This window comes from Myotis yumanensis, unplaced genomic scaffold, assembly GCF_028538775.1.
Source record: "Myotis yumanensis isolate MYYU_CA2020_CCGP unplaced genomic scaffold, mMyoYum1.0.hap1 SCAF_2, whole genome shotgun sequence".
Taxonomy (NCBI): Eukaryota; Metazoa; Chordata; class Mammalia; order Chiroptera; family Vespertilionidae; genus Myotis; species Myotis yumanensis.
The window spans coordinates 19,759,948-19,782,907 of record NW_027223753.1 but is presented as its reverse complement, the minus strand read 5'-3'; the positions used below and the strand labels follow the sequence as shown (position 1 = coordinate 19,782,907).

General features: G+C 40.8%; 1 protein-coding gene and 1 non-coding gene across 2 annotated transcripts; both read left to right on the top strand.

The window, feature by feature from the left end:
• Positions 1–14: 14 nt before the first annotated feature.
• Positions 15–22,960, top strand: SNRNP40 (small nuclear ribonucleoprotein U5 subunit 40). Its single transcript, XM_070404579.1, has 10 exons — positions 15–227; positions 2,792–2,921; positions 4,406–4,499; positions 5,691–5,856; positions 11,752–11,874; positions 14,654–14,774; positions 16,814–16,896; positions 17,898–17,959; positions 21,495–21,598; positions 22,486–22,960. Exons 1-10 carry the CDS (start codon positions 84–86, stop codon positions 22,533–22,535), a joined length of 1,077 nt encoding a protein of 358 aa, XP_070260680.1. The 5' UTR covers positions 15–83; the 3' UTR covers positions 22,536–22,960.
• LOC139004769 (small nucleolar RNA SNORA11) lies at positions 2,004–2,132 on the top strand. Its single transcript, XR_011470585.1, has one exon. It is a non-coding gene; the product is annotated as a small nucleolar RNA SNORA11 (small nucleolar RNA).

Sequence of the window (22,960 nt, the reverse complement as noted above, 5' to 3'; positions counted from 1 at the left end):
GACTAAGTCGGAACCAGTCGCGCGGAGGCTGAGGGTGTCGGCGCGGTCGGTCCGTGGCGGTGCAGAGGAGAGCGGCTACCGCCATGATTGAACAACAGAAGCGTAAGGGTCCGGAGTTGCCGCTGGTTCCCGTCAAGAGGCAGCGGCATGAGCTCATGTTGGGAGCGGCGGGGTCGGGCCCTGGAGCGGGACAGCAGCCCCCGGCGCCGGGAGCTCTGCTGCAAGCGGTGAGTGAAGGAGCAGGCGGCCTTCGGCCCTCGGCTCATCTGCCTGCTCTGAGAGCTACACCGGGTGGTCCCGCATCGGCCCTTCCCGCCTACTGCGGGGCTGCACGAAAATTTCTATCTGGAGTTAAGGCAGGAAAACACTGTAAAAGCGGCCGACGCCCTGCGGATACTCCATAATGTTTCCCTGTTTGACAGCCGTTTTCAGCGTCTCGATCTCCCTGTGAGATGGCGTTAGAATTAAAGTTAAGGATCCTTATTTTGACCTCAAAATCAAGACCGAGGTTTTCGTATCCTAAATCTTAAAGGGATTCAGCATAGAGTAAACATTCAGAAAAGTTGCACGAGTGCGAGGATGGAGAATGAATGAATGAATGAATGAATAAATGAAATTAATGATCTGGCTCACTTTGGCCAAGTTGTTTTTCTCTTTATTTCTCTACACTGTTAACAACCCAAGAATAGTTAACATTCATTGAGCCCTTGTACTGAGTTATTTTATTTTAAATGAAAACTCCATTAATCTTGGTAACAGCCTAAGAGTTAGGGACTGTTATTCCATTTTGTAGATGGGAAGACAAACTCTTACCTGATAGTGATAGAAACATCTTAAACCCAGACCCTATGTTTTGTTTTTTTTCACATTTCTTGTAAGATAGAGGTAGTGATCATACCTCTCCTTCTATTAGCCTCAGATAAAGAAGCACGAGTCCTCTCAACTCCTCAAGCAGTGGGTTAGCCAATCCGGCTGGCCCCGTTTCAAAATAGACCTACACACTGCTACCACTTGTGCCACCTCCATCCCTAGCTCCTGATCTGAGCTATTATTATCTCACCTGGCATTGCAGTAGAGTCCTAACTGGTATTCCTGTTTCTGCTCCTGGGCCATCAGTCTATTCTCGAACCAGCAGCCAGAGGACTCCTTCTAAAGGTCAGATTCTCTTTGCTGAAAACTTTTGGTGGCTTTCCATTTCACTCACTGTAAAACCAAAATCCTTACAACCTTTTGCCCTTTTTGCCTCTTTATCTCTCTGATCTACCAATTGTCCATGGCTCACACTTGCTCCAGTCACACTGGTTTCCATGCTCCTGCCTGAAAGTGTTTGCATTTGCTGCTTCCTCTACTGGAGTCCTCTTCCAAATGTTCATCTGGCTTATATACGCAGCTCTTCCAGATCTTTCCTCAAATATCACTTTTTTAGTGCAGGCTTTCCTGGTCCCCTTTAAATTGCAATGCCCAGTACTTAGTAACCCACATTGCTGTGTTTTTCCTCAAAGCACCTACAACCATCTGTATATTTTACTTGTTTTCTCTCTATTGTGATTGACCCACGTCCTGCGTGGTTCAGGGTTTGGGCTCTGGAGAAGGGGCCGCACGCAAATGACAGAGATGAGACAAGAAATAATAATTTGGAAATTGGGCGGGTGCACGGTGCATAGCTCTGACCTTTGTCAGGGCTCAGGGGTCACCAGCATTCCGGGCTCCTTGTCCACACCTCTCTGCTAGTGAAGACAATGGGCGGCTTCCCACACTCTGTCCCTCTTTCTGCTTTTCACTCAAAAGCAAACTCCGTTTATTTTCCTAATGCCTACAACAGTGCCTGGCACATAGTATTTTTTTTTTTTAAATAAATGAGTAAGCTGGAAACTACTGAAGAGATTTGGGGATTATTAATAATGTACTTGTTCATCTACCTAACAAATATGAATATCAGCCCAGGTTCCAGCATATTACCCAAGCCTAGACTTAATGTCAAGATCATAATCAAAAGTCCTTTCCCGATGTGGAGAGAGCAGAGTGCCTGAAGAGTGACTCCTCTGTGATTAACACATCCAACAGCAACTTGGGCTTACTCCTCACAGGTGGCAGGATACTATGACCTTCCTGTGACATTATGCCCTCTACATGGGAAAAAAAAAGGCCTATCCCCAATAATCTGTACCCTGAACTGTTGCTCAGTTCCATCATTCACTCATTCATTAAATGAGCTAGGGATTGGGAAAAGAATGTTGAATGACACAGGCAGGATCCCTGCATTCACAAAGCTTCTTGTCTAGTGAGGAAAAAGGCAACATAAGTAAACCAATACACCAGGAGGGAATTTCAGGTGATGATCAGTGCAGTGAGGGGATACAGTAGGGTTAGTGGAATACAGAGGGGAGATCGGGCGCTGCTTGAGTTCGAATGATCAAGGAAAGACTTTCTAAACGGAAAACGTTTGAAAAGAGCCAAACAGGAAAATCTAGGGCAAGGGGATTCCTGTCAGGGGCAACACGGGTAAAGATCCCGAGGTAGAAATGAGTTTAACATGTTTGAGCAATTAGAAGTTGGCTATGAGACAGGAGCAGGATGAGGGGTAGGAAAGTTGGTAAAGCAGGCAGACACTGGTAATTTCAGCAGGAAAGTATCAAATTGGAGGCATAAGTTGTGAGAAGAGTTGCAATTCTCTAGATCAGGAGAAATCCACTCATTGTTTCCCTTGCCTTTTCCCTACATCCGCTCCCGTAATTTTCAGCTTCCTTTGCCAATATGCAATGACTATCCTGTATTTCTCTTTTTTGTTTAGGGGCCTCCAAGATGTTCCTCCCTTCAAGCCCCAATCATGCTTCTCTCAGGACATGAAGGGGAAGTGTACTGCTGCAAGTTTCACCCCAATGGATCCACCTTAGCATCTGCAGGATTCGACCGACTGATATGTAAGGCATAGTGTTCATAGTGTTTGAATCTGGGATAATCGCTATCTGCCAAATAGTGATTTTTATTTTAATATATTTTATTGATTTTTTACAGAGAGGAAGGGAGAGAGATAGAGAGTTAGAAACATCGATCAGCTGCCTCCTTCACATCTCCCACTGGGGATGTGCCCGCAACCCAGGTACATGCCCTTGTCCGGAATCAAACCCGGGACCTTTCAGTCCACAGGCCGACGCTCTATCCACTGAGCCAAACCGGTTTCGGCAGTGATTATTTTTTTAAAACCTTTGGTGCCACAGAAGGTATCAGTCTGATTTGGTCACATAACAAACTACATGGTCGTGAAAATGCTGAATGATCTTGATTGGAGAACTCAGAGTCCATGTGGTAAATACGGAAGGAATTATGTTACTGGTTGGAAAGTGAGTTGCTCTAGTTTGAGAATATCTTCCTCATGGAGGTGAATCTTGAGCTGATTTAGCCAGATAAGAATTCTAGGCTTAAAGATTAATGGGCGTAATAAAGAAAAAGAGACCATTTCTTTTCTCCAAAGGCAAGAGGCCCTCCTCTTGGTTCACTCTCAGAATCTTAGCATATGGGAAGGAAGGGGGACTCTTAAAGTGGCAACTCACTTAGATTATCTATACAACATTAGGATCTGCTACCAGATTCTCAACTCCTAGTCAGGAAAACCCATTTTTTAAGAAATAGGTAGAGAAAATCACTTTGGGGAAGTCATGAGAAAAAGTGAAAAAGAAGATAACAGAAGCCTCTGACTTTATTTCTTCTGCCATCATTTGCTGCATTGTGAGATGAAATTAACTCTTTGCTTATAACTCTGTACCTCAGGGTGAATGATAATTGTCTGTTTTGATGTAGGTGTTCTAGTTCTATGATCCTTAAACTTTCTGGTGGCCAAGCATCTGGAAGGCTTAGGCATCTTTGTAGAACATCCGTAACTACCTATATGTACCTTATAATGTATAGAGGTGTTCCTTAATAATTCTCGTTAATTTTACTCCTCACTAGAACAAGCTCACTGTGGATAGCAACTGTGTCTATTCATTTACCTCGTTTTATCCCAGGACCTGGCATGTTATAGGTACTTACTACATGTGGATTAAGTAAATGTCGGATAAAATCATTGCATGTGACCTTCAAGTCATTTGCGGCTTCCTCGGTTTTCCATAAGTGCTGCCATTGTGCAGTCTATTTATATTCATAGGAGATGAGCAATAGTGAATCTCATCTTTTTTAATGTAGGAAATTAAGGCTTAAAAAATTGTACCCATTAACTTTTTTACCTTATAAAATGTGAAAATGTTGCATTATTTTTGTTACAGTGTCAGGAAAATTGGCACAGTTGGTAGAACCAATAGTGTTCTAAGCACTATTGTTCTGGTAAATTCATAGGTACCCTTTCCATGCCCAGTAATAAATTTCCTTTTGCCTAGCAGTGCTCATAGAATTCCTGTCTTCCTAACAGTGTTGTGGAATGTCTATGGTGACTGTGATAACTATGCAACATTGAAGGGGCACAGTGGAGCAGTGATGGAACTGCATTATAACACAGATGGCAGGTGAGTATTCTGCATAGTAGAATGGCGGCTGCTACTTACACTAATTCTTCTTGGCATTCTTTCACATTTTATCCTTGAGTTTTCTCTCTCAGGAGACCATGCTATCAAAAACTGCTGCATTTGGGCAATTGCTTTATTCTATCACTGTCACGCCAAGTAAGGTGTTTATTGCTCCTTGTAGGCATTTAAAAATACATCATCTCTGTCATTTAATATGTCAACATCTCAGACAAATTTATTCTTTCTTAAGACATAAAACAAAGTAATTTTTATATGTATAAATTAGCTATTTTTTTATGAAAGTAATAAAATATTATTTTGAGAAACTAAGACAAAAAAACAGAACAAGGAAAAAATAGCCCATATTCCTGCCAGTCCAAAGAGAATAACTTAATATTATGATACATTTTTCTCAAGCCTTTTTCTTACTCTAAACTGTTTGGTTTTACTTATATGTTAGAACTACGTTTACGATCTTGTCTGCTGCTTTTTTCCCTTAACATTATTCACCTAACATGCTATTTATCATAAATATTTTAATGATTGCATAATTGTAGAATAATTACAAATAATATAGAAATGTGTTTATAAAAGGCATTAATCCCATTGGGTATTTCAGTAAATAGTCATTTTTTAAACCTCTGATCTGTAAAACCTAGGGTTCCCTGAATCAACTGGTACATAGCCTTATATACATTTTCTTATTATTTGAGTAAAGAAAGCCTTATAATAATTATAACTTACGAATTGTCCTCAGAGACAAAATAAAAACTTTGATTTTTAGGGAAAAGGTTGGAGTTGCTGAACCATTGGGTTAAGAATTGCTAATCTCTCTTACTTCTGCAGCAAGGAGTGATTAAATATTTCCAAGTGGGAGGATGTCTTATGTATAAAGTCTTACCTATCACAAAGAAGGAAAAGATTAAGAAAACTGCTGTATTAAATGTTTACTCTATTATGGGGACTGATAGAAGGAAATCCTTTTTGCTAGGGTAGACCTTATAACGGATCTAAAGCACCAATAGGATTTTGGTAGATAGGGCGAGACAGGCATTCCAGCATCATGTGCCAGACTGTCAGAGGACATGTCAATGATCTTAAAGGGTTGGGCACATTTTGGTAAGTGGGGAAGATAGATTGCTGGAGTTCCTATTCACTTACTTCTTTTTTGTTCTTCCTCTTACCTTCTAGTATGCTCTTCTCAGCATCCACAGATAAAACTGTGGCAGTGTGGGATAGTGAAACAGGTGAGAGGGTTAAAAGGCTGAAAGGACATACTTCCTTTGTGAATTCCTGTTATCCGGCCAGGAGGGGCCCCCAGCTTGTCTGCACTGGCAGTGATGATGGTACAGTTAAGGTGGGTGATACTGTCTCTCTGAGTGTTGCAATTTCTGAGGTGACATAATGTGAACTTTATCTTGCCTTACCCTCTGTGTTGTACCCTCCTCGCCACAACTTTGTTTTAGCAGTCATTTCCCAAAACAGATGCTTTAAGTATCTAACAGAATAATATTAGAACCAAATCAAACCATTGTGACTTGGATTAAAATGGACCGCCTGAATTGGATTCTTGGCTCAGCTGTTTACTTAATTGTGTGGTCTTAGGCAGTTTTTCTTATCCTCAATTTCTCAATCTTTATGATGGTGATAGTAGTATCATGTCTTACAATTCTATTGTGAAAGTAGTCAGCATATAGAAAGGTCAGTACATGGTTTAGTAACACAGGATGGGATCTTTTTTTGTTTGTTTGTTTTTTATTTTTTTTAATATATTTTATTGATTTTTTTACAGAGAGGAAGGGAGAGAGATAGAGAGTCAGAAACATCAATGAGAGAGAAACATTGATCAGCTGCCTCCTGCACATCTCCCACTGGGGATGTGCCCACAACCCAGGTACATGCCCTTGACCGGAATCGAACCTGGGACCTTTCAGTCCGCAGGCCGACGCTCTATCCTCCGAGCCAAACCAGTTTCGGCCACAGGATGGGATCTTAAAGGTCATTTGGTCCACTGATTCCCAACCTGTGTGCATATCAGATTCTGATTCGGTAGAGGTCTGAAGTGAGACCTTTTTTTTTTAAATTAAGACTATTTTTAAAGCAGTTGTAGGTTCACAGCAAAATCGAGGGAAAGATATAGAGATTTCCCATATATCCACTGTCCCACATATGCACAGCCTCCCCCAGAGTGGCACATTTGTTACGATTGATGAACCAACATTGACACATCATAATTACCCAAAGTCCATAGTTTACATTAGGGTTCACTTTTAGTGTTGTACATTCAATGGGTTTGGACAGATGTATAATGGACATGTATTCATCACTATGGTATTATACAGAGTATTTTCACTGCCCTAAAAATTCTCTTTGCTCTGCCTATTCATCCCTTCCAAGCCCTGGCAACCATTGATCATTTTACTATTTCCATAATTTTGCCTTTCCCAGAATGTCATATAGTTAGAATTATACAATATATAGCTTTTTCAGATTAGCTTCTTTCTCTTAGTAATATGCATTTAAGATTCCTCTATGTCTTTTCATGGCTTGATAGCTCATTTCTTTTTAGTGCTGAAAAATATTCCATTATTTATGTATTTACCTACTGAAGGACATCTTGGTTGCTTCCAAGAGTTGGCAATTATGAATAAAGCTGCTGTAAACATTCATGTGCAGGTTGTGTGAACCTACATTTTCAGCTCCTGTGGGTAACTGTCAAGGAGTGCAATTGCTGGAACGTATCATAAGCGTATGTTTAGCCCTGACTGGGGTGGCTCGGTTGGAGCAACATCCCATACACCCAAAGGTCGCAGGTTCAATTCCTAGTCAGGGCACATACCCAGGTTGTGGGTTCAATCCCCAGTGTGGGAGGCAACCGATCAATGTTCTCTCATATTGATGTCTCTCTCCCTTCCTCTCTCTCTAAAATCAATAAAAGTGTGTCCTCGGGTGAGGGCTTAAAAAAAAAAAGTACGTTTTAGTGGGCCCAGAGTAGCATGTCAGAGCCCAAGTGAGGTGAGGAGGGCATCCACACAGGACAGGGTTGGCAGCCTGGGGAATTGGAGGATGAGGAAGGAGGCGCTGCCCAGAATGGAGAGTCAGTGCCCTAGTGGGGTAAAAGGATCATCTACACGTTGGTGAAGGAGATAATATAGTGTCAGAACCTGAGCTGAGGGTGCCCAAACGGGGCAGGTGTCTGAGGCTGAGCAGGATGAAGATGGCATCCCTAGGGAAGGGCAGCCTAGAGAGGGGCATTAAAGCCCAAGCAGAGTGAAGAGGGTGTTTGTTCACACAGAGGGATGACCCAAATGGGATGAGAAAGGGGTGCACATAGAGTTAGCTGAGAATGGGAATCACAGTTCAGGTAAAAAGGGTATCTATTCAGGGGAAGGGTGGAAGAGGATATGGGAGGTTGGTTATACAGGAAGTTTGATCAAATAAGTATAATGGAAGACAGACTACTCACCATCAGAGAGAGGAGTTACCAATACTGAAGTAGAGAAAACTAAAATGCATCGTGTGTTGTTGGTATCAAATTGGAATTATCAGTGTGAATTTAAGACATTCAATTTACAAACAAATAGATATAGAAAAAAAATGAATGTAGATGTGTGTGTGTATACCTATGTATACATATATTTTCTAACTGACCACTGAGAGGATTTAGGAATAATAACACCCCAACAGCAATAAGCACATCTGCTCAGGTCGTGGCCTTTAAAGTACCATTTTCCACTAAAAGGAACCGGGGCTCCTTTTAGGACTGGGCAGGGAAAGTACTAGATGAGCCTTGAACATCTTATGCAAGAAAGCTTGTCAAAGAACATCTTAATCAAATTATCAAATTGGACTTTATTAGTAACTAGAGGCCAGTGCATGAAATTATCCATCTTTTTAAAAAAATTTTTGATTAATGCTGCTACAAACATTCATGGTCACGTGTTTGAACACCTATTTTCATTTCCCTTGGCCATATATCTAGGAGTCTGGTTGCTGGGACATATGGTAATTCTATGTTTACATTTTTGAGGGACACCCAAAGTTTTCTGTAGCAGCCTCATCATTTTACATTCTCATCAGCAATGTATGAGATTTTTTCAATGTAAGAATCCCCAATTTTTTTACATCCTCACCAACACTTGTTATTTTCTGTGTGGATTTGTTACTGTTATTGATATTGTTACATCTTAATGAGTGTGAACTGGTACCCAATTATTGTTTTGATTTTTATTCATGATGTTGAGATCTTTTCATGTGCTTATTGGCCCTTGTTATATTTCCTGAAGATAAATTTTTTTTAATGTTTTTATATATTTTAGAGGGGAAGGTAGAGGGAGAGTTAGGAACATCACTGATGAGAAAATCATTGATTGGCTGCCTTCTGCACTCCCTTTGAGGATCAAGCCCACAATCCGGGCATGTGCCCTGACTGGGAGTTGAATTGTGACCTCCTGGTTCATAGGTTGATGTTCAACCACTGAGCCACACCAGCTGGACCTGAAGAGAAATAGTTATTCAAGTCCTTGCCCATTTCTTAATTGGGCTTGTTGTATTTTTGTCATTGAGGTATAATAGTTCTTTGGCTGGATACTAGACCTTTCTGAGATAATGTGATTTGCAAATATTTTCTCCCATTGGCAGTTATTTCATTTTCATGATACTCTCCTTTGATGTACAACAGTTTTCTGTTTTTATTAAGTCTAATTTATCTATTTCTTCTTTTGTCACTTGTACTTTTGTTGTCATATCTAATAATTCATTGCCATATCCATGGTCATGAAGATTTACCCTTTTGTTCTCTTCTAAGAATTTTATAGTTTTAGCTTCTTTTTTAAAAAAATATATTTCTTTATTGATTTCAGAGAGGAAGGGAGAAGGAGAGAGAGAGAGAGAGAAACATCAATGATGAGAGAGAATCATTGATCGGCTGCCTCCTACACACCCCCTACTGGGGATCAAGGCATGTGCCCTTGGCCAGAATCGAACTTGGGACCCTTCAGTCCGCAGGCTGACGCTTTATCCACTGAGCCAAGCCGGCTAGGGCTATAGTTTTAGCTTTTACATTTAAGTCTTTGATTTATGTCAAGTTAAATTTGACATGTGTGAGGTAAGGGTCTAACTTGAACTGATTATCCAGTTGTCCCAGGGCCACTTGTGAAGAAACTATTAATTTCTTTCGTCTGTATGGGCTATACTTTTTGCTGCTTCTTTGCCTCATAACTTTTTTGTTGAAAACTAGACATTTGAATATTGTAATACTAGAGGCCCACTGCACGAAATCACGCAGGACCCAGTGTCAAGTCCCCACCCACCCACGCATGCAGCCCCGTCCACCTTTAAGACAGTTGTGGACAGAGATAAGAATAGTTTCCTGCCCTAACCTTTCCTTCTCAGGAGCACTTAAATTGACCTTCGTTGGAAGATAAGAATTGAACAGAGCAACACTTACTTGTTCCCATGAAGAAATCATATGACATTCAGCAGGTGCCTTTTGGTGTTTGGTTGTGATGGCTGATGGCATCATGACCATGGGTTTTTATAATAGAGACTAGAGGCCCGGTGCACAAAAATTTGTGCACTGGCGGGGGGATTGAGGGTGTGTCCCTCAGCCCCACTTGTGCCCTCTCACAGTCTGGGACCCCTCAGGAGATAACCACCTGCTGCTGGCTTAGGCCCGCTCCCCGGGTTGCAGATAGCAGGCCCGGATGGCAGCAGGGCAGGCAGGATGGCGCTGTCCCGCCCTGCCTGCGGTATGCAAATTAGCCGCCATCTTTGTTGGTGGTTAATTTGCATATCGCACTGATTAGCCAGTGGGAGACATAGTGAAGGTATGGTCAATTACCATGTTTGTCTATTATTAGATAGGATGGCAATTCGGGAAATTAGATTCTCCTCAGGGATTGTTGTTGCTGCTTGTTGTAGCTATTATTTATTTAGTGAATTTTCTGGTGTAATTTTATAAATTTGCTTATAGCCACTGAAGTCTCTTATTTCATTAATTTAGTAGTTTGCCAATGGTTGGGCAAAGATTTCCTTAATGGGGGCGGGGGGAGAAAGGCAGAGAGGGGAGACTCTCCTAGTCTTTGCAGATGGGTTGTGTATATGTGAAGGGGCCTGCCTTCACCTCTCAGCCAGGCAGTTCCAACTCTGCATTAGCCTTCATTTCCTGCTTGTACAGAGCCTACAGGTGAGAGTGTGAGGCCTTCGCAGTTATTTTCTGAGCGTGTTCGCAGCCATGGGCATGCACATGACCTTTAGAGTCCCGGGAATGTGTTACAGCTTTTCAAAGCCTCTCCTGTGTTCCAAGTTGTCTCATTCTCCCACTTTCAGTCTCCAGCTGTTTGGCTCTCTTTTGTTTGCCCAAACTGTTAGTCCTTGCTTCAGCAAGCAGAGGCTAGTGCATTATTTGCCTGTAAATGTTTTGGAAAAATACCTCTGCCTTGGGAGAGTTCCAGGTTAGGCAAAATAAAGGAAAAGCCTTTGAGCTCATCCTTCAGGGTGCCACCAGACAGGTGAAAACAACCACGTTCTTTAAGAATAAGGAATAAGGTCCATTTTGTTCCTTTCTATCCTGGGAACCTATACTGGGAATATGGGCTGTTGTCTTCAGAGGTATTGTTGAGTTAGGGGATGGAACCAGGGTAAGTTAAAACACTACAAAACTCTTCCTAAGACACAGGGTTTATTTTTCCTTCATTAAATGTTTGCCTGGTTGCTATAAATTTTTGATTAGTTTCTAGAATTCTGATAAAGTTGATTCTGCTAGTTTTTTTGCTAGGTAATTCTCTGCTTTTGTGGAGGGACAGTCTTTTAGAATTCCCTACTCTGCAGTTTTTGCTGATGTAACTTCCTCTGTCTATGTACATATTTTTTAATGTGAGTTGCAGCCTACTAATAAGATAAGATCTACCATTTAAACACACTGGTCTAGTTAATATCCTTGCTGTGCTAAGGATATATGAACTAAGCAGGTATAGGATTTCCACTCCAAGGGCATATTGATTAACTATGTTTATTTAAATTTTAACAAAGGATTCTGAAAATATAACCAAAGTGATTTGTTTTACAAACCTTCAGATACACTGGCAAAATTGTGGTCACTTCTCACCGTGTTCCTAGGATACCCAAAGAAGTTTCTGAACAGGCCCCTAATAGAGATGGATTCACCTCTACAAAGTCCTTGGGCTAAAGGGTGTATTATGCAATTACTTCTTAAAGTGCTGTTATTATAGACTCTTCTGTTCTGCTTCAGCTTTGGGACATCCGGAAGAAAGCAGCCATCCAGACATTTCAGAATACCTACCAGGTGTTAGCTGTGACCTTCAATGACACAAGCGATCAGATTATTTCGGGTGGAATAGACAATGATATCAAGGTATGTTTGGTGTTTATGTTACATTTCCCTTTCACTATCTTTACAGAGGAGAATCTTTTCAAACTTCTGAGATTGTGGTAGCTTGCACCTAATAACAATGAGAAGGAACTTATGAATTTAGATCTTTTTTTCTGTCCTATCTTCATTGAATTCCTAAGTCAAGGGTTGCTCCTATAAATGCATCTAACACAGTGGTTCTCAACCTTCTGGCCCTTTAAATACAGTTCCTCATGTTGCGACCCAACCATAAAATTATTTTCATTGCTATTTCATAACTGTAATGTTGCTACTGTTATGAATCGTAATGTAAACATCTGATATGCAGGATGGTCTTAGGCGACCCCTGTGAAAGGGTCGTTCGACCACCAATGGGGTCGCGACCCACAGGTTGAGAACCGCTGATCTAACACTTTGGTAGTGCTTACTTTGTGTCAGGCATTGCTCTTAGTGCTTTATGTTATTAATTCATTTAATTGTCTGTTTTCACACATTATTTTTGCCTAGGAATACTCTTCTACTTTGTTGAAGTAAAAAAAGTACAGTGGGGCCTTGACTTACGAGTTTAATTCGTTCCGTGACGGAGCTCGTAACTCAAATTACTCGTATGTCAAATCTTAAAGTGAACGAGTGAGACACGAGATGCTGGGCTGATGTGGCGTTCACTGTGACGTTCGCTGCGCCAACTAGCGGTGGGGTATCTGAAGCTGGCTCGTAACCCGAATTTTAGCTCGCAGCTTAAAGCAAAAAATCGGCCGAGAGACAGCTCGTATCTCGAAAAACTCGTTAGTCGGGACACTCGTAAGTCAAGGCCCCACTGTATCTCTTCTTTCATACCTTGCCCAAGTGTTTGGGAGCAGAGATTGTGTCTTTTTTTTTTTTCTTAATCAATTACCTTCCACTAATGAGATGCAACATATTTTGCTTAAGCCCAGTTGGTGTGGCTCAGTGGTTGAGTGTCGACCCATGAACCAGGAGGTCACAGTTTGGATCCTAATCAGGGCACATGCCCAGGTTGTGGGCTTGATCCCCAACAGTAGGGAGTGTGCAGGAGACAGCTGATCAGTGATTCTTTCTCATCATTGATGTTTCTATCTTTCTCTCTCTCTCTCTCTCTCTCTCTCTCTCTCTCCACCTCTCCCTTCTCTCTCTAAAGTCTTAAATTAGTGCCCTACTCACTCTTTCTGTGGCAAATCCCAATACATTTAGGCCTGCACAAATACCATGTGCAGGCCCTAAGGGGGAAAGTCTGGAAATAGCACTCAAGTGCTGTGAGAAATGGTGAATTGCATTCTCTCTTGGTTGTTATAAAGCTAAAGATTTCTGCAGTGCCTTCTCTGAAGAAGAGGAACAGTAGCTTGAATAAAAAAGTGTCAGCCATTTTAAGTTTTCTTGATTATTGAACCAACACACATCTTGACAAAAAAATGATTGAATATAAAGTATGTTGGATTCCACACATGAATGAACTATTGATGGGGAAGTGGAGTTGTCTGCCTTGTGTATTGCTTTGACAACACCAAACTCATTTCTAGTTTATCTTAATATTTGACATTTCTAGATGAGGCACATGCCTTAGCTGCTAAAAGGGACAGCAGAATTTTTTTTTAACTTAGAAAAACTACATGGCAATATTAAATCAATTTTAGAGGAAATTTTGTACAATACCAACAATTCTTTTCGTGTATGACATTCCAGACCATTTCTATTTTCTTTTAGATATTTTCACATCATTACAGTCTATGTAAATATAAATATTGTTTTGTATTCTTTATATTTGCTTAATAGCTCACATTTTTACATTTGGTCTTCAGAGTTATTTTTAGGAGTAGCTTGATGATACCTACCAGTTACTGAGGGCCTTCTGTATGCTAGGCATATATATGCTAAGCATTTTTTGTTTTATGTTGTTTTGTTTTTCTTAATCCTCACCTGGGGATATTTTTCCATTGATTTTTAGAGATAGTGGAAGGGAGGTCGAAAGACAGAGAGAAACATCTATGTGAGAGAGACACATCCATTGGTTGCCTTCTGCATGCACCAAGGCCAGTCTAGGGATCAAACCTGCATCCGAGGTACATGCCCTTGACCGGAATGTGTTGATGAGCCATAAACATATATTTTTTTCTGTTTGACATTAAGTTTCTTCCAACTGAAATGTTTCTCTTATATTTCCTACACAATTTATTCTTTTAATAAATATGCTTTTCTATCATGTATATGTGTGTGCATATATGTAATATATGAAATTAAATGAAAAATTTTAAGTCTCTGTATCTTTGCCTACTACCTTATTTTGTACATTTTATATGCAATCATAATGTCTTTTTTATATAACATGGTTACTTGTTTTTATATAGTTTATTTTTAATTGCTAAGAATCATAGTTTAAGCATTTTTAAAAATACGTTTTTATTGATTTCAGAGAGGAAAGGAGAGGGCAGGATAGAAACATTGATGAAGAGAGAGAATCATTGATCGGCTGCCTCCTGCATGCCCTACACTGGGGATTGAGCCCACAATCCAGGCATGTGCCCTGACTGGGAATTGAACCATGACCTCCTGGTTCATAGATTATTAGTTTATATTAATATTTGACATTTATTTGTTTGTATCTATCTAGTCAAATATAGTAGCTTGACTCCCTTTTTAAGAAGAGGAGTTTTTTCTCTTTGATAGAAATCCTATATTTTGTGATAAAGTAATTCTTGCTCTAGAGCCAGTTTAAGAAGGAATACCAATTTCTCAACTTGATTTTTGAGAGCACCTTTTTGTTTTGTAGGTCTGGGACCTGCGTCAAAACAAGCTGACCTACACCATGAGAGGCCATGCAGATTCAGTGACTGGCCTGAGTTTAAGTTCTGAGGGCTCTTACCTTCTGTCCAATGCAATGGACAATACAGGTAACTTTGGAAAGGAAAGCATTTCAAATGCCTACAGAAAGTGGGCACCGGGTGTTAGAAATGTGTGCTGGGCCCAGCTGGCGTGGTTCAGTGGTTGAGCGTCAACTATGAACCAGGTTCAGTTCCCAGTCAGGGCACATGCCTGGGTTGCGGCTCCATTCCCAGTGTGGGGCATGCAGGAGGCAGCCAATCCATGATTGTCTCTCATCATTGATGTTTTTATCTCTCCCTCTCTCTTCCTCTCTGAAATCAATAAAAACATTTTTTTTTAAATGTGTGCTAGGATAAATAAGGATCCAAGGATAGTGTCAGGATGGCTCACAGACTTTCACCAGAGCAATTAGGAGAACACATAATAGAAAAAGGATTCTAGTCCCAAATCTGCCACCTAATCCCTGAGCAACTTTGCACATAACACTTCTCCTCTCAGCATCAGTTTCTACACTGATAAAGAAGAGGACTGGACTTTACTTCTAAGGCCCATTTTAGCTGTGGTGTGCTGTGAACCCAAGGCTATATGGGTTCAAGCAAGATACAAGAAACTTTTGATTTGTTTTTTGAAAAAGATGAGAGTTCTCAGGCATTTTCAGAGAGCACCAACTCGGATGATCGAAAGACCTATTGAACCTCAGTTGTGCTCCTTCTGCCGTTGTCTTCCTTCCCCACTCCAAAGCATTGTTGTGACAAGAGACCCTCATGAAAACATCTCAACATTCTGAGTTTACGCACACTCTTGTCTTTGCTTGTTTTTGAGTTGTTGGGTCGGAGGATGGGGTAGCAGAAAAGGAGGATGACTTGTTGGGTTATATGCTTAATATTTTTGGAAATACCCCTTTGGTACACAAGTTCATAGGCTTGTTGGGAGGTGGTGTTTTCACTGACATTTTGTAATGAAAACAGTGCCTAGCACTCAATGTGTGCTCAATAAATATTTGTTGAGTGCATGAACATTCTTTACCTTCTGACTGTATTGTCAGCTCTGTAACACACTTTTATGCATAGCTTTGCCTTTTTATGCCTCTCTGACTTGAAGGATTATTTTTTTCACACTGCTCACTGTGGGTATTTATACATATATTCTGGTTTCAATGGATTTACCATTGACTGAATCTAGCATTGTTTACAGTAAGGAAAGATGAGATTCCCTAAATGGTTATTAAATTAAGAGGAATTTCTTGTTATGGCTATATAATAAAATTACAAATTCTTCATTTTTGTTTATTGCCTCCAATCTTTTAGAGCCCTTTCACATATATCATCATATTTGATCTTTAAAATACTCTTGCTAATACCTTTTTACAGAAGAGACCAAAACACAAAGTACCTTGCTATTTATCTGATACCACCCATATATATGGTATAGCTAAAATTAGAATCAAAGTTCACTTTCTGATTCTTGGTACAGTGCTCTTTTAATATATATATTTGACCTTGTTCAAGTTTAGACTGCCAGGTGCCCCTCTGAGCAAATTTATAAAAGGTTAGTCCTGAGTTTGATTTTTATAGATTGAATGTCACAGTAGTCAATGATGGTTAGATTGTCATATCAAAGCTTTGCTAAATGTGACTCTTTGGGTTGGCAGAGGAATCATTTGCAAAATGTTCTGTTGGAATCAGTGTCACACCCAACTATTCTCTGTTGCAAATCCCCAGCAGTGTGTTTGACATTTCTCCTTCCTGCCCCCTCAGCTTTCCTCTGTGCCCATAGGCCCAGTTAATGGGACTTGAATGTATTTTATTCCTCTTAGCAAAAGGAAAGAGCCTTACCAGGTAGCATTGTTCCATGTTAACCTCCTCCCCCCAGGAAATAGCGTCTGTCGATTTCAGCTGGGTGCTCAGGGGGCCTCTGGCTGATAAGTGTTTTATTTTATCTTTTATTTTCATACGAAAACAGCTTTTAAGCAAAATGCAAAAATAACTTTTGACACTGAATGAAGAGGGGCCTGAGTATATTTTTTTCTTTGTAACTATAGATTTTAATGGTTTATAGATTCAGACTTGGCTGACAACTGTTTTGCTTGGTTTATTTGAATTTATAGTGCGGGTCTGGGATGTCCGGCCATTTGCTCCCAAAGAGAGATGTGTCAAGATATTTCAAGGAAATGTGCACAACTTTGAAAAGGTGAGTTCTGCATAGCAAAGGAGTTCTGTCCTTTTGATTCAAAGAAACATTTACGATTGCGCTAAGGTGTAGTATCTACATATATCAAATCAATATGTTATACACCTAATACAATGTTATGTCAGTTTTATCTCAATTTAAATTTTAAAAGAGAGATGGTGCTGAGGCTAGAGATCAGTAGCTCTACTAAGAGGCTGCATTCCAGTAACACTGTTCTCTATCGAAACTGTCCTTGCTGGAAATACAAGTAGTAGAAGGATAGGGTAGAAGGCAATCACATAGATAAGTGGTGATGGCGCCAACCCTCCAATTTAGGATTTCCAACTTCAACAAGACACTCCTATCCTTTTAATTCCTTGGTAACTTTAACCCTCTTAGGTTAGTGTTCCAAATGGGATCCAGGCTCCCATGGCTATTTCCCAGACAACCTCTGTCACTTCCCAGTGACCAGCTGTTAGAGCCCTAAGAATACATCTCTATCTGCAGTAAGCACTGTGGCCCAAGTTCTGAGAGACAGAAATGTTTTCTAAACTCGCAAAGTCCAGGTCAGCTCTTGAAAGCAGCTTTTCCCCAAAATAATTTGATAATAGAGACTAATGATTTTCTTTTGAGATCCCGTTAAGAGTGTTTGACTTTGTGAATGGAATTTTATTTTTTTGTTGGATTTGGTTTTCTTTTCCTTCAAGATAAAGTTTTTAATGAGGATCAAGGTAAATGGAGCAAAAGGAGCCTCCATTTGTAGGTAGAACAAAATTTTGTTGCCAGGTTCATTCTGATTTACTATAAATTAAGCATTTTCTAAAGTTGGTTTTTATATGGTATGAAATGATGCCAGTATGCTGTCTTGGGCCACAGAGTATAAAATAATTGCTGATCATCTTTCTGGGGAGAATAATTAAAACTCAAGAAATTTTAAAGTCTCTCAGTGATTCTGTAGTCTAACAAAGAGGGGTTTGGTACATTACTATATTCATTGGATTCCTGCTTATTCATTATTGTAGAATCTTCTGAGATGTTCTTGGTCACCTGATGGAAGCAAGATAGCAGCTGGCTCCGCCGACAGGTAAGGATTACTGGGCATGTGGCAAAGAATGATAGAGCTGCCCAGCTGGTGTGGCTCAGTGGTTGAGTGTCAACCCGTGCACCAAGAGGTGGCTGATTCCTGGTTTGGGCACATGCCTAGGTTGTAGGATCAATCCCCAGTGTGGGGTGTGCAGGAGGCAGCCAATCCATGTTGATGTTTCTCTCTTATCCATGTTTCTTTCTCTCCCTCTCCCTTCCTCTCTCTCTAAAATCAATAAAAAACATAAAAAAGAAGAAAACAATGATGCTGGTATCTTTACATGTTTAATACATGTAATCACCTCTCTCTGTTATGCCTATAAACTTGTCTTGGTCCTCTCTCTCCCTTACCTCTTGGGCATAACAAATTCCTCTTTGTTTTGTGCTGTTGCCATACTTTATACACCTAACCTTTAGTAGCATTTATTGCATCTTATAGTAAGTAGGGCACCCCAGTACATTATTTGCTCCTAGAGGTCAGAGAATGAATCTTAGTCATCTCTGAACCCAGGGCAGTGTTTGACCTATTCTAAGCATTAGTAATATTATATGAATGAATTCCTAGCCTAAGGTTGGCAGTCAAATTTTACCCTGCATATGGTGACCTATACTTGGGAAGGAGTCAGAGGTTGAATCGGGATGTCCAGGGGCCCAGGCTGTTGGGCCACAGATGTGGGAAGCCCTCTGGTGATAGTCTCTGGGTTTAGCTCCCATCTTTCTCCCCTTTAGGGATTTTCCTGCCACCCTACTGAAACAGGCACCATCCTATAAACACGAAGCCTTTCCTGGGCTAGATTGGGTCTTCAACATGTCCAGTGTCTTCTGTTTGTGGCCCGAACGCAGCCATAGAGAAACCTCATTTTGGTCTGTCCTACACCTTTATATCTGTGAACATACCTGAAGATTCCAGAGTTTGCTTCTTTTTTTTCTGGCAAGTTTAATGCCAGGAAAAATGAACAAACAAGTATTCAGCTATTTTCTGGGGAGGGAAGGGCTCCTGGTGGTTTAGAGAACTGCCTTAAAGAGAGAATCTAAGAGGTTTTCAGTTGTCAGGTTGCTAAAGATCTTAAACAGATCTACAACATGAGATGTATCTTGCATTCTGACAGAGGAAGAACCATTCTAAGTATTTTTACATTATTTTTAGCAGAGATTTTGGATCTTTCCTCTGTACTTAAGCTTTTAAATGATATTTGCCTAAGCTTTTCTTCTGATCGGTTTGTTTCTGACATTCATTGGCCCTGACTTTCAGTGTCCTCTCTCCCCACTGTTCCTTTAAACCTTCCATGTGGAAGCGTGGCTCTGGTCTGGGGAAAGTCTGTTTGTCTACCTGCTGGGGTTGGCCGGATTTCACAGGCCTCCTCGCCAATTAGTCCGAAGTCAGCAAGCAGCTCTGTTACATAAAGAGCCTGGTTCCTGCCGAACATTGCCATGCCAAAGCAATGAGAGGACATGGAACCCCTCTAAATTTAGCATCTAATTGGCAGCCATGGGGAGTGAGGCCTTGAAGTAAACCTTTGGAGATCTGGGGTTCTGCTGGCCTATAAGTACCTGGGAAATGTAACTTTCCTCAGAAAACTGCTTTTCAGCTTGGCCTAGATTTGGCAAATTTCCCCTCTCTACTTACAAATCACCTCCCTCCTCATGCTCAGACTTGAAACCCTTCAAAATTCCCATCACAGACTACGGGAAGACTGGCCAGTCTTTCCACTATGAGCGATTTATTTAACCTCTTGATTTCATATGATTGTATGTTGATAATTGATAACGATTGTGTTTGTCATAGCAATAGCTATCATTCATTTTGTGTGCCAGGCATTTTGCATACATTATCTTATTCTCTCAACCAATATTATGTGAGACCAATATTATCTCCATACAACTAAGGCAGCAGTTCTTAACCTGTGGGTCGCGACCCCTTTGGTGGTCGAACAACCCTTTCACAGGGGTCGCCTAAGACATCCTGCATATCAGATATTTACATGACAATTCATAACAGTAGCAACATTACAGTTATGAAGTAGCAACGAAAATAATTTTATGGTTGGGTCACACCATGAGGAACTGTATTTAAAGGGCCAGAGAAGTTAAATAAATAAATTCTCTAAAATTACTTAGCTATTAAATAGTTGCACTGAGAATTGAACCCAGGTCTTTCTGACTCCAGAGCTCACGTACTTTTTCACCATGGCACCTCGTCCTCCGCTGGATTAGTGAGGACAGTGACTTGTGCTTGGCAGGAAAAAAGACAGTAGGGAGAGCATGAGCATCAGAGCCAAGGAGTCTGTAGACAGAGAGGGTTCCTGCTTCTCTTCCATCTTGCTTGGAACTTTTGTTTAGTTCCTGTGGAGCCTAGCTCTTGAGAACTAAACAGTATCATTCCGAAGCTCTTCCTGTTTATTTGCATTTTAGACTAAAAGTGTTTACTGTCACATCAGAACTAGGCATTTTATAATCAAGTACCGGTGAGTGTTCCCTTTAAGTGTTGACCGAACAAGACAAATGTGTAACTTTGTATAACCTGTTTGAAAACCATGAGCCCTTTAAATGTACCAACAGGTTCTTTTTGCATGGTAATATGAAGATAATATCTCTTCATTTACCTTCAGCTTAAAATGATCCAAGCAAGGTTGAGGGTCAAAGGAACTTCTTTATTGGGGGGTGTGGGGAGACAAGGTGTTTGAGGGGTTTAAGCAAAAGGAGAGTACTGGAATATATTAAGAGTGCTGATTTTAGTTTTGACACTGATGACGGTGTCAGCTTGGAAAAGTCACTGTACCATAGTTTTCTTATCTGTTAAATGAGGTCAGACTAGCTGATTTCTGTTGGCCCCTTCCCATACTAGTATTCTTTCTGCTCATGAATTCAGTGCAAGATTTGGGTCAAGTGTATTTTGGGTTATGTTTATGCAGCACAAATTTCCTATCCTTCTCTGACTATGTGATGTGAATACTAGAAGTTCAGGTGCCTCTACAACCTAGGCTCCAACCTACCATGAATTGGGTTACCTTGAAGGCATTTCTGGATGCATGTGATGTTAATGATAGCCTAATTATATGGGTGCTTTTTGAGGAAGATTTCTTATGTTTAAAAATACCAGTAAGGCCTATATGTAGAGAGCGCCTGGGAAGGCACATGAGCATTTCTTTAATTATTGTCAGCTGAATCCAGTGGCGTTGGCAGAGCCACATCCTGGAAACACGCCTTGCCAGAGGCAGGAGTGTTGTCAGCTTGACCTTCAGCCCAGGTGCCAGGGGGTGGGTTTCGTTACCTAAATCCAGCCAAGCACCAGGAATGAATACCACTCAGGCCCACACAAGGCCTATCTATATTTTTGGCTCTTCCTATTTCTCCACTCAGTTGCTCAAGGACAGGTCCATGCCTAATTCAAAATCTGTATTCTTAGTTTCTAAAAGTCAGAATACAATTCAATAAACATGGGTTAATAAATAAATAGTTGCTTCCATTTTCCTTAAAAAGCCAACCTACCCTCAGCCCTGAAAGGCCTTAGCTTTGTTCTTTGTGATGCCTTGCAGGTTTGTGTATGTGTGGGATACAACAAGCAGGAGGATTTTGTATAAGCTTCCGGGCCACGCTGGCTCCATCAATGAAGTGGCTTTCCACCCTGACGAGCCCATCAGTAAGTCTGTCCTGACTCTGGGGAAAAGGAAACTATGGGAATCTCCCAAAAGGAGCCCTGAGAATACAGTGGGGCCTTGACTTACGAGTGTCCCGACTAACGAGTTTTTCAAAATACGAGCCATCTCTCGGCCGATTTTTTGCTTTGAGTTGCGAGCTAAAATTCGGGTTATGAGCCAGCTTCAGATACTCCACCGCTAGTTGGCACAGCGAACATCACAGTGAACGCCACAACATCAGCCCAGCATCACGTGTCTCACTCATTCACTTTAAGATTTGACATACGAGTAATTTGAGTTACGAGCTCCGTCACGGAACGAATTAAACTCGTAAGTCAAGGCCCCACTGTACAGAGGCAAAGTTGGATGTCTGTTTTCTGTGAATGTCCATGCAAACATTCTTTATGGGTATCAATAATAGTCACCACTGTTTTAAGTGGTGAGGGTAAGAGCAATGTTTCACTTTATAACTTAACCCACATTTTATTGGCTAGCCAATCATTTTGTAAATAATAGGCCTTTAATTTAAGGAGGAAATGTAACTTTCTCTAGGGCTAAGCTCATTTACAAAATGGAAGCACCAACATTGATTTTTCTGTTCTAGAATGACTGAGGAAGTCTTTTTCTTAGGGTTTTACTGACAAGAGACATCGAGATTTAGAGCCTGGTAATGTATTTCCCATAGCACAGTCCACCCTCGTGATTTCGAGAGGATGTGGATTGAAAAGCAGGCTGCAGTTTCCTGTGAATGGTGTTTAGGAGGAGGGGGGTTTAAGCTAAATCCAATTGCTCTTTTATACCAAAATTGGCTCTTGAAATAAGAGCCCTTGAGCACCAAGTCTCCTTGAGCCTTCGTTATTTCCAGTTATTCTCTATTCTTTTACCTCAGTTCTCTCAGCATCCAGTGACAAGAGACTGTATATGGGGGAGATCCAGTGAAGATCAGAAATGGAAGACTCCAGGGCTGCTTGACCTCAGACTGCATCGTGGCATCAAGTGGTGCCCAAGCCAGCATCCTCCCTTCAGATGAAGATCTAGAAACCAGTAGGAGGTGGCCGTATTCCAACAACCACATGCATCTCATTTCACCAGGATGGATGATTAAAGAAAGCTTACAGAGGCCTCTAAAAACCACCTGCCACATTTCAGGGACTGTTTGTTTTTTTCTTCTTTACTTTTTATTTCTTCAAAAGGGCAGACATTGGTTGGTTTGTAGCTTCCTGTTTTCTCATCCAGATTGAAGACAGGGAATGTGACTGAAATTTGCTTATTGGGGGTTTATTTTAATTATTGGCTTGTATATTTTATTTGTGTTTCTCTGAGTCATTTTGTATTAAAAGCCAAATAGATGCCTTTTTACAAGA